This window comes from Balaenoptera borealis (genome assembly GCF_965194805.1).
Source record: "Balaenoptera borealis genome assembly, chromosome: 14".
Classification (NCBI taxonomy): domain Eukaryota; kingdom Metazoa; phylum Chordata; class Mammalia; order Artiodactyla; family Balaenopteridae; genus Balaenoptera; species Balaenoptera borealis.
The window spans coordinates 66,234,697-66,246,751 of NC_138875.1; the positions used below are offsets into that span (position 1 = coordinate 66,234,697).

The 12,055-nt window shown below is 57.5% G+C and overlaps 1 protein-coding gene across 6 annotated transcripts in view; it reads right to left on the reverse strand.

The window, feature by feature from the left end:
• The window catches only part of BCR (BCR activator of RhoGEF and GTPase), a 102,649-nt gene extending 92,866 nt beyond the window's left edge, over positions 1-9,783 (reverse strand). For all 6 annotated transcript variants that reach the window (XR_014234174.1, XM_082354145.1, XM_082354143.1 and 3 more), the window contains exon 1: positions 8,327-9,783. Coding sequence is in view for 5 of the 6 variants with exons in the window: in XM_082354145.1 (XP_082210271.1) it covers positions 8,327-9,632 (1,306 nt within the window). In the remaining variant the exon portion in view is untranslated. The remainder of the gene's footprint in view (positions 1-8,326) is intronic.
• Positions 9,784-12,055: the final 2,272 nt, after the last annotated feature.

Below are 12,055 nucleotides of genomic sequence, written 5' to 3' on the forward strand. Positions count from 1 at the left end.
TGAGACAAGCCAGACGCAAGAGGACAAGGGCCACGCGAGTCCACTTCTGAGAGGCCCCACAGCAGATCCACAGACGGCGGGTCGCTGGGGGTGCCAGGGGCTAGGGAGGGGGAGGGGGGAGTTACTGCTTGATGGGGGCAGAGTCTCATTTTGGGAAAAGGTTCTGGAGATGGTGGTGGTGATGGTGGCACGACAATGTGAATGTATCGGGTTGGCCAAAAAGTTCGTTTGGGTTTCTCCTTACGATGGTATGGAACACCCAAATGAACTTTTTGGCCAACCGAATACTTGATGTCGCTGAGCTGGACACTGAAAATGGTTCAGACGCTCCATGGGGCCCAGCTGTCCTGTGTCCCCTTCCACACGACGCAGGGCAGCACCCTCTGCTTGGCGGAGCCCTGGGCAGCCCACACAGCAGCCTGAGTGCACCGAGCGTGAGCCACTCTCGTGGCTTCCTGTCTTCCTCCTCTGCTTCTCACTGAAGTAAGAAAGTCTGTGGTTCTTACTTTCTCTCTTACAGCCTCACAATCACTAAAAACGAGAACCAAGTGGTTCTAAGCTTTCCCTCTACAAACTTGGGGGTGGGGGGGCCCTATGAGAAAAATCAAGCCGTCTCTCTCTCCCTGCAGCTCCTACCTTCCCAGGCCCCCAGGAACACTGCAAGAAGACCCCATTCCACCCCACAGGGGCGTGCGCGGCCCCAGGTGCCCTGGGCCGACGGAACAGCCCACTAGGTGAAGCAGCTGGCTCTCCTTTGGGGCCACGATGCAGAAAAATACACACATACTGTACTTTTAAGACCTAAGAACTCCACTCAGCCCAGGAGGACACATTAGGAGAGGGAACAGAGCGGGAGGAGGCGCCCGGCAGACCCCGGGGTCCTCCTGGAGCTGAGCCCAGTGGGTGAAAAGGCCTGCACCTACTGAATTATGCATTTCTCCTTTAAAATCGCTTGCTAAGTGGTGTTCAATCAACTGACATTAGATGCCTGAGGGGGTGACTCTGTGAGACCAGAGAGGGGGCCAGATCCCGGGGGCCACCATCCTGGGCACTCAGGCTCCCACCAAGCCCCCAAGGAGGGGGTGTCCTCTCCAGCTGACAGAACCAAGTCCCTGCACAAAGCCACATGCTGGATCTCAGGCATGTCCAGGTCTCCTACCTTCAAGGTCTGCATTCTTTCCCCAGACTATGTGGACATATGTTCCAGAAGGCTACCCTTGGTATGTGTACATGTGTTACCCGCAGAAACTCTCTTCCTGCCCCCCTGGCAGACCAACTAACCCCGGCAGCACTTTTTTTTTTTTTTGGCTGCGTTGTGTCTTCATTGCTGCATGCGGGCTTTCTCTAGTTGCAGCGAGTGGGGGCTGCTCTTCGTTGCGGTGCGCGGGCTTCTCACTGCGGTGGCTTCTCTTGCTGCGGAGCACAGGCTCTAGGCGTGTGGGCTTCAGTAGTTGTGGCACGCGGGCTCTAGAGCGCAGGCTCAGTAGTTGTGGCACACGGGCTTAGCTGCTTCACGGCATGTGGGATCTTCCCGGACCAGGGATCGAACCCGTGTCCCCTGCACTGGCAGGCGGATTCTTAACCACTGCGCCACCAGGGAAGTCCCCCGGCAGCTGGGGCAGCAGGGCCCTCCCACTCCCTCCAGTGTCTCCACATGGTCTCCCAGCCACTGACAGCTCCTTCCTAGTGCTCCCTGGGCCATGCGCTGACCCCTCTGTGCACATGGCCGGCCACCTCTGTCACCTTTTCCCAGACAGCCCCTGCCCCTCTGCACCTCCCAGGACTGCCCACAGCAGAGCCTGTCAGCACCATGACCCTGCCCCAGTGCCCTGACTGCTGAAGGGAAAAGGCAGATGGACAGGCAGTGTCCTTCCAACACGTCTGTCCTCTTGGGCGCTTTGCCACCTGACCTGCTGGAGGAATCTGAGCCAGGTGCCCCAGGAGGATGTACAGGGTTACAACATTTTCCGGGAGGTTTTTTTTGTTTGCCAAACAACTGATCAGGTCCCCTCCACCTCTGGGGAGGTCACTCGGTGCCCACTCTCATGCGAGAGGCATCACCCCCCAGCCTAGCAGAGAGGACAGCACCGGCCCCTCCACCAACGGCCTGACCTTGGGCGGGTGTGTATGTCTCACACCCCCTCAGACCCAACCTGACGACAGCGTATAATCTCACTCCAGCCACTTCATAAGAATGTTCCGAGGGCACGAGAAACAGCCTCCACCAAAGTCATGTTTACTTCCCAAGTCAGGCATCGCAGTCCCCGCCCCCGCCCCACATTGGCAGGCCCGTCTCCCCCGGGCACCGCCACCACCACGTCCCTGTTTTGCAAGGTGGCAGTGGCCAGGGGGCACCAGAATCCAAGACAGCTGATTAGCAGGCTCCAGGCCGGGGATTCAGGAAGCTCTTGGGATTGACTGAGAGGAGCCCAAACCTCAGCAAAGAAGGAAAAATAACCTCCAGGACATCTCCAAAGCTAACAAGCTTCCTTGCTGGGGCACCTGTGTCATCAGGCTCCCCAGAATCAATGCCGATTATTATATGGGGGAAAGCGGAGTGGGGCTCAAACAGGAAGGGGCCGGACCAAACAGAAACCTCAGAGATGGGGGTCTCATTCCATCCGTGACCCACAAACACCACGGCACCCAAGACACAAGACATCAAGGTAGGTGTTTGTCTAGAGGATCTCACCACCCTGAAGAAGAAAGCCGGACAGACACAGGATTCACAGGAAATAGCTGCAAACATACAGCTAAAGAAAGACACACAGTCAGAGAAGATGCAAGGACATTACAAAGGTTTTGTTTGTCTGCACTGGTTTTTTAAAGACAAGGCGCATGGAAAGAAGCCTTTCCACAAACCCGTGAATAAAGGCAAGAGAGAATTTCCAGGAGACAGTGCTTGGCACTTAGTAGATGCTCAATAAATACCTCTGAGTGCCAGAACGGGGGACAGGTGGTTGCCTTAATAAAGGAAACGTAGGTACAAACCAGAGTAAAGAAGACGTGGAAAAATTGTGTTAATAAATTTTAAAGAAAAAAAGTTAAAGGGACTTCCTTGGCGGTCCAGTGGTTAGGACTCAGCACTTTCACTACCGTGGCCCCAGGTTCAATCCCTGGTCCAGGAATTGAGGTCCCATAAGTCGTGAGGCCAAATAAAAAAGAAAGAAAAGAAAAAGAATGGAAGGAAAGGATCTTAGCAACGACAGGGTCCAATCCCTAATGTTTTAGATGAGGAGAGAGATGTGGCCACGTGAAGTGTTAGGACGTGGTTCTCCTGACACCCGGCCGGGTGGTCTTGGCCCACCAGGCTGCCCAGCGCCGCATGGTGCTCCACCTGAACTCCTCCTAAGACCCGGCTGGTGAGCACAACACACACACCATCTCTCTGCTGCCCAATCAGGGACTCACTGAGTGCTGGGGGCCAAACTGTGTCCCCCTGAAATTCACCCGTCGAGGTCCTAGTCTCCAGCACCTCAGAACGTGACTGTATTTGGAGATGAGTTTCTCAAGAGGTGATTAAGTTATAATGGGGTCATCAGGGTGGGGCCTATCCAATCTGAATCATGTCCTTATAAGAAGAGATTTTAGACACACACAGAGCCACCAGGGGTCCACGGGCACAGAGGGAACACCATGTGAAGGGGAGGACCATCTACAAGCCAAGGAGAGGCCTCCGAGGAAACCAATCCTGCCAGCAGCTTGATCCTGGACTCCCAGCCTCCAGAATTGCAGGGAAAATAGATTTCTGTTGTTGAAGCCCCCAGTCTGTGGCATTTTGCCCCAGAACGCTAACATACTGGGCTGCTTCAAACACATAGGTGTGAAAGCCAAGGAAACATCGTCATGGCTAACAGGTGTTTTCCTGAAGAGAAGACACCTATGAAGGACCAGAGATGGGGCATCAAAGATGAACGCTACCCAGCAACTTCAAAACCCTAACTGAGTGAAACAGGCCAGATGCAGAAGGACAAATATTACATGATTCCACTCACATGAGGTACGTGAAACAAGTAAATTCACAGAAAATAGACCGAAAGTAGAGCAGTGGTTGCCAGGGGCTGGGGGTGGAGGAAAGGTGAGTTATTGCGTAATGGATACAGAGTTTCTGGTAGGAATGATGGAAAGTTCTAGAGATAGTTATGGTTACACAACAGCATGAATATACAGAATGCCACTGAACACGGAAAAAAGGTGAAAATGCCACGTTTTGCTACATATATTTTACCACAATAAAGAAAAACCTATCACATGTTACATAAGTAAGTTATTTTAATTAAAGTTATTATATTTTTTCAAGAACAAGGAAAAAATCCTACACGAGCCACAGGGATTATAATTCTAGTCGGGGTCAAGACCCCCATGGGGTTCAGAGTTAATTAAATCTGCCACCACCTTCTCCTGAGCCTTGATCTGAAAAGCAGCCTCAGTCAAAACTCAGTCCTGTTGTCTGGCAACTGGAGAAGATGCCCAACCGTTCACCGTGAATGTGGAACCCTCTGAAACCACAGGGCAGGCTGGACCACGGGATTCCCAGCCAGGGAGGGGAGGCGGCTATTGAAGCCAGAAGCAACAGGGAGGAATGGGGGGGCACCTACCCCTGGACCCACACGAATCTACACTCCCAGCTCCTGCTTCAGTGAAAGGTCCAGAATGCTTCCTTCTGTTCCCAAAACATTAAAGTCATCCTTCCCAAGCTGGAGAATCCTTGTAAAATTGGATCTACATTCCGTTTCCACTCTGGTGATGATTTAAATGGTCTCGGACTCTGCCTCTGTCCCCCGGGAGGAGCCTGCACTCAACTTGGAGGTGGCGGCAGGCTCTGGTCTAGAGATGCCGGTGGAGCCCAGGCCAGGCCTGGGTGACCTTTTCCTGCCCCACAGTTACTCACGCTCGTCGCCGGTCCATTCAACCACCCAAGGGAAAAACAAAGCTGCGATCATTCTGATGATAACATGTCACCAGAATCCAAAGGGCAAATTAAGCTGCTTAACAGAAATGTGAAACAACAGGGCAGCCACTTGCAGGAGCACCCAGGAAGAAACACAAGATCTAGGGTCCCATCTCACAAGGGACACATGGGGCTGGGGGTGCCTCAGACCTAAAAGAGGAAAGGTCCTTGGTTGTGTGGCCTCTCTCAGGAAAGGGTGGCCAAAGTCCTCGAAAGGAGTTTAAGGGACAGGGGTGGACACAGCTAAGACGCTTCCCAATGATCAGCCACCTTCCCATCTTCCCGACCCGGCCCCCTGGCTGTGGAAAGGAGGACAGGATCTTGGGGATGTGCTGTGTGTACGGCTCTGAGCTGGGCTCCACGGGAGGCCCAGGAATGAACCAGGGATCCCTGCCTTCAAGACGCACACGTGGCTGTGACACCACATGGATGACATTCGGGGACACGACGCAAAGTGAAATTATCCAGACACGGAGGGACACGTAATGTGTGTGATTCCACTCCTGCGACGAGGCGCCAAGAGTCATGGAATCATAGAGACGGAAAGTAGAGGAGACGGTCCCAGGGGCTGGGGGACGGGGCACTGCTGTTTGATGGGGACAGAGTCGCAGCTCGGGAAGATGAAAAGTCCTGGAGACGGACAGTGGTGATGGTAGCACAACTACGTGAACGTACTTGATGCCACTGATCTGTACACTTAAAAACGGCTAATGTGGGTGAAGATAGTAAATTTTATGTCATATAGTACCACAAAATAAATAAATAAATAAATAAAGGACAAAGCACACAGTCCAGAGTCACAGAAGCCTCTGCTCCACTGCTCCTCAGGGGCAGACGGCAGCCTCCACCCCCTGCCCCTAGACAAGGCCCCTCTCCAATGCAGCTATTTCCAGAAGTTTCCCTGATGGCATGCCCTCTGAACACATAAGTGATGTGTGTGTTCCTGTCTCCCATTAACTTGTAAGCTCCCAGAGGGCAAGGACCACACTCTCTCCTATGCAGCCCGTCCTGTAAGAGGGACAGGCTTGCACACAGCAGAGCTCGCAGCCGGTGGGCCCTGGGTGTGCGGAGCTCGAAGGACCCCTAGACACCCCCACTCGCATTTTTCAGGCATGTGTGGGGCAGTGGGAAGAACATTGGCTCTGCATTCCCGCGGGGCCTGGAGGCCCAGCTCTGCCACTTCCTGGTTGCATCCTTACCTGCAGATGTGGAGCAGGTGGGGTGATGGAGAGCCCACAGGGGGCCCTGCCTGAAGCATGCTGTCACCATGCCTGGCGCACAGCGGCTGGTGGTCATTTCAGCTCCTTTCCTCAACTCGGAAATACGGGAGTAAAGAGGCTCTGAAGCTACTAGGGCCAGGGCCCCATGTCGGCGGCTGCTGTTGCGTCAGAGAAATTAGGTGACTTCCACTCCCTCCCACAGCGATTTTCCTCATTGTCACATTTCAGAGGCGCAGCCCTGGCCAGCAGGCATCTAAAGAACATAGCTAAATAGGACAGAGACAGACGGCCGGGCCAATGGGTCCCTCCTTCCCCTCCAGCCACAACGCTCAGAGGAACGTGCTGGGTACTGAATTTACAGGCTCCCGGAGCTAAAACCACCAAGAGTTTCAAAACCTAACAGGAGAGAGAACGTGGGACCTTGAGGACTTTCAGAGAAGGATCCAGAAAGTGCTAAGAGTGGAGTCCAAGCTGTCAAATTAACTCCTCGGCTGGGAACCTACCCAGCGTTACCCACGGAGCCGGGTTCCCCTGTGTGCAGGGGCTGAGAGGCAGGCGAGGAGCTGTGAGCTTGGGGAGACGGCCCGCAGGGAGGGCCCCGAAACACACCCCCTCCAACAGGGCCCCGGTCCCTGGAGACTCTGAATTCCCCCAGCAAGACATCATGGTTTCAGGTTGTAGGTCTCCACGAAAACGCCTCATTTTCTGCTTTATTAACGACGTTCTCCCACACCCTGGCGGGCGCCGAGGACCAGTTCAAGCTGGCTCGCTCAGCCGACAGCTGGCCAGACGGGGCTGGTGCCCAGCGACCACAGGGCAATCCTCCAGACCCTGGAGGAGCTGACGTGCCTGCAAAGCAGGCTTCTAAATACTACGGCCTCCCCCCAACCCGTCCCACGAGGGACTCAGGGGATGCGGCTGGGTCAGGCCACAGATCCCGACGACACACCACAGCCCACCCCAGCAGCAGATGAAGTCAGCAACTAGATGTGCCTAAAACAAACAGGACGGGGCACTGATCGCAAAGAGGCCACTCCACAGAGCCAAAAATAGCCTCACTTGTTTCAAGAGGATGCTGACCAACGAAGCACATACAACTCCATCAGCAGAGAAAGAAAAATCAATGGAGCAGAAAACTGGATCAGCCCAACAGGGACCAGGACTCTGAGAGACTCCCGACTGCCTCACCCCCACCCCCCCCAAATCCCTCTCCTTACTCCAATCACGAAATGTGCCTGGATCTCAAAACCCAGTCCCATCACCCCTGCGCCTCACGGTATTTGTACTCAAATGTGTACACGTACTATATACACAAATCCCATAGGTTTAATCTCAGGGCCAGGAGTCAGACCGTGGACTAGGAGCACAAAATGAGCATCAGTGGGCAGGGAAGACGAGGAGGCAAGAGCACACTGATGGATCAGAAAATGTAGCTAGGGTAAGATGCACAGAGGTGAGTAATGATGGGTGATGACTCTCATCAAAACTGGGCAGATCAAAACGGGCGTGGCCCTGCTTCAGCCCTGGATAAAATCTTCACCCTGTGGATCTTCAGTGGCCCACTGAGTCAGAACTGTCCGTCACCTCACTTCCTCTTCATTCCTATTTTCACCTGCTCTGACTAGCAAGCGAACCTGACACTCCTATGGCCTGGGAGCAGCTGGCACCTCTTGGGTTCCCCAAACATGTCATATAACTCTTCCAGGACAGGTGGCGGGGATTGCCCAAGACACGGATCAATCCCGGCTAAAAGCATCCATCCAAGCAGCAGAGATGACCCACTCTTTATACCATCCCTACTGCTCGGGTGGGGGGAATCAGAAGGCAAGGAGATGACTGCCCAGGGCATCCTGGTCCCAACCCACAGAGAGTACTCTCACAGGAAGCACAGAGCTCTAGACCCAAAGGAAGGAGCCACCGACCGTCCCACACACCACCCCTCCCACCCCAATCCCATTCCAAACACTGGGAATCTGCCTTCAGGAGGAAGGCGGGATGTAGTTTGTTCAGGCTCATCATTAAGAATCCTTCCAGTCCACAACAGTATTTGAAAATCACTCCAAAAACTATCCACCTTTTCCTCCCCGCATTCCCTACTGCTCAGTGGTTTCCAGCCAGGGGCAGGTGTGCCCACCAGGGTGGTAGAGGTACCCACCTGCGTCTCCATGGAAGGTGCCATCTTGAAGCAGCCTGCTGGACAAGCTGTCCCCATCGCTGGGCCAGATCTGCCCCGTCTTGCGGACGCCCACGATGGTGGCCTCGGACACGACCACCGGTCCCTGCCGGTGCCGCTTCTGGCACTGGGGCGTGGGGGGGCTGCTGCTGTCGAAGGATTGCTGGGAGTTCTGCGAGGGTGAGCGGCTCTTGTCCCGGAACGTGCGGTAGGTGGTGGGGCTTGGGGACACGCGGCTGGACTGGCCCGAGGAGAAGTCCTCCTCGCTGGACGTGAGGTTCTCGTTGGAGCTGCAGTCCGGGGTGTAGCCGCCTCCGCTGTCCTCAAAGCTCCGAGGGGAGTAGGACCTCCGGGGCCAGGTAAGGCGCTTCTCCTGCTCCGAGGTGCTCTGGCTGCGCTGGAGCGAGCCCTTGCCCTCCCCTTCCACCATCATGCCCCCGACATAGATGCTCTGGTAGGGCTGGTACTCCAGGGGCGGCCAGGGGGGCCTGCCGCCGCCATTGGCGTTGATCAGGTTGTCCTTCAGGAAGCGCGGGTTCAGCTCCACGTCCTCAAAGTCGCCGTCGAGGCCGCAACTGCTCTCGGAGAGGCGCCCGCGGTAGGAGGGCCTGGGCGGGTCCCCAGGGCCGGGCCCAGCGCCCTGCTGGGACTTCTTGCGCTCCATCTGCATGGCCTGGCTGCCCAGGGAGCTTATGCGGTCCGACACGTCTTTGTCGTTGACCTTCACCAGGCCGCGCTCGTGGTGGAACTCGACGTTCACGTAGAAGGGTTTCTCAGCGTCCGCCGCCGCCGGCTGGACGGGGCCCTTGCGGATCCTCTCGAAATTGGAACGCAGGGCCGCCACGCTGGTGGGGGGCCCGCGGTCGTCGCGGTCCGCGGGAGCGGAGGCCCCGGGCCTGCGCGTGGCCGCGGGCCTGGCCTTGCCCGGGGAGCCCTTCCCGTCGAGCCGGGCCTCGGGCTCGTCGGCGGTCGGCGGGTCGGCGCAGTCCGCCGGCGCGGGCTGGGGGCGCGGCGCGCGGGGCTCGGCGGCGCCGTCGGGGGGCTGCGCCGCGCGCCGGAAGCCCCAGCGCTGTCGGTCGTAGCTCTTCTTCTCCTTGGCCAGCAGCGTCTGCAGGTAGATCATGCGGAAGCGCTCCTGGTTCACCTCCTGCTCCAGGCGCCGGATGGAGGCCTTGCAGCGCTCCAGCTCCTGCTCAATGTCGCCCACCGAGCGCAGCTCCATGCGTGGCGGCTCCGAGTCCGGGAACTGCGCCTTCCACGCCTCGGCGAAGCCCACCGGGTCCACCATGGCGCGGCCGGCCTCACCTGCGCCGCCCGGCTGCCGCGGGGCCCGGCTCAGCGGCGGCGCGACGGCCTTGCCAGGCCCGGCCCGGGGCGCCGGGCGGCCCCCATGCCCCCGGCGGGGCAGCGGTGGCGGCAGCTGGCGAACAATGCCCGCCCCCTCCCGGGCGGCAGGTGAGGCTGCGGTCAGGCTCCCCGCGCGCGGGGCGGGGCGAGGGGCGGGCGCGCGAGCGCGGGGGAAGGGCGCGGGGCTGCGCGCGCCGCTATTGTGTGCGGGGTTCCCGGCGCGCGCAGGGTGGGTGCTACCTCCGCTAAGCCGGGCCCACTAGCCCATGGCCGCCGCCGGCGCGCTGCTCTCCTCGGGCTCCCGCGCCCTCGCCCAGCCGCCGCCGCCTCCCCGCATTGCGCTTGGCCCGCTCGCTCACGCCGCACTCGCGCCCGGCCCGCACTCGGTGCCGCAGGAAGGGGAGGGCCGGGGGGCGGTGGCCGCGGCGCGGCGGACCGAGCGGGAGGGCCTCTTAAAGGGGCCGCTCCCCCGCCCAGCCGTGGCCCTGCCAGCGTCCCCGCGCCTGGGAAAACCGAGGCCCGGACGGCGAGTTCTGCATTCCTGGGACAGGAAACCCTGGGTCCGCATTGCCCCCCAGCCCGGCAGCCCCTCACCGGCGTCACGGCTGAGCGCGCCCCTAGCGGACAGGTCACCCAGCGGTGCCAACGGGCCTCCAGCGCTGGGGTCCTGGGGTGGGTGATGAAGCAACATCTGCCACACGGGACTGTCACAGAGATAATCAATAGGAATTTCTCCCCAGGTCACTCAACACCCATGTCTCCCTTCCTGCGGTCCTGGGCCAGGTGTTTGCCTGACTCAGAACTTATCTCTGTAATCTGCCTCTGAAGGGGTCGCCAGCCTCCACTGGGACGCGCAGGGCTGGGCGGAAGACAGCATAGCCCAGGCGGGCAGCGAAACAAAATTTGTTCTCGTCCCCCAGGGAAGCCCAGAGATCTTAGACACACAGCACCCTGGAGGGAGTCCAAGGGGCGCCAAGTGAAAATACCCCAATCAGCCTGCTGGGTGAGGGGATACGGAAACAGGATTTGTCGACCAGAGAACCCGGCTTGAGTCCTGACCGCCTCTGCCCCTCTGTGCCTGCTTCCTGGGCGTTGAAATGAGAACCAGGATACCTCCCCACCCCGCTCCCAGACCCCCGCGCTGTTGTCCCTGCACGGATGTGAGGGGTTGTCTTGCCTTCCCCGCAGTTCCAGTGCCACCCAGAGTGGATACCCTGACATCTAACCTAGAGGAACAGAGCCCAGGGCCGGCCTGTTTGTGACCTTGGCAATTCCCTTCCCCTCTCTGAGCCCAAGTTTTGTCCTCATATGTCAGATGTTGTGAGCACCATGTGTAAGGCAACCAGATAGGGCAAACATAAAGCATGTGCTGTTCCTTCCATGATTGCCTTTAATGTTGGTGCCCTGGGAGACTGGCAGGAAAACCCTGGGGGCAGGACTGGCAGACACTTCCAGGCACAGCTCACTGCCGCCCCCTGCAGGCTCTCCACCCTCCTGCTGTCACCCCTCCCAGGCCCCATGTCCCCTCCCACCCCTCTGCAAGGCCAACAGGGCCCTTGTAAAGCCTGTTTTGCAGGTGAGGAAACAGGGGTTGATGCCCTGACTTTGTGGCCAGCAATGCGAGGCGGAAATCCCAGCAGTGCTCACATCCTGAGGACCTCTTCTTCAAAACGGGTATAATAAATCCTGACCTCCCAGGGCATGGCACACAGCAGCTCAGCATCAGTATTAGTTGCCTTCCTTGGATGACCTGCTCCCATCACCCAGGGAGTGGGTCCGACAGGACTAGAACCCAGGCCTCCAAAACCCCATTCCCTGGCTGTCAGCAAGGAGAATCCCAAAAGCACAAACATTTTTTCCCCCTTGCTGACAGGGTCTCTCAGTTTCTAGGGGGAATTGTGGGCTCATCAGGGACATTATCATTAAACACCTGGGAAAGAAAAGGATACTTTGCGGGGGGGGGGGGTGGCTTCATCCATCAGTGAGGTGTCCCTTTCTCTGGTTTGCAGGCCCCAACTGAGCCCCACCTTAAATATTGTACACATAAGCAAGCTCATATCAGAAACTCTGACGCTGTTTGGTTTGGGTTTGCAAGCTCTGTTCTCTTGGTAGAGCAAGTGGCTTGTTGGGCACAAGGACACTGCAACATAGTGGCTATCTCCCCATGGGACAGCTTGTTCTGGCCCCAAGGACACTCCTCCCATCCTCTGAGGCTTCCCTGAAAGCACTCCCACCCTGGGTCTCTGGTCCTTCCCCGAAGAGCTTTCTTATTCCTCCCTCCTGAGGAAGGGAAGAATGAGGAGGAAAGTGGGGTCCATGTATATAACACTCTGTAATCCCCCATTTGGTGTCTGTCCCCAGCTA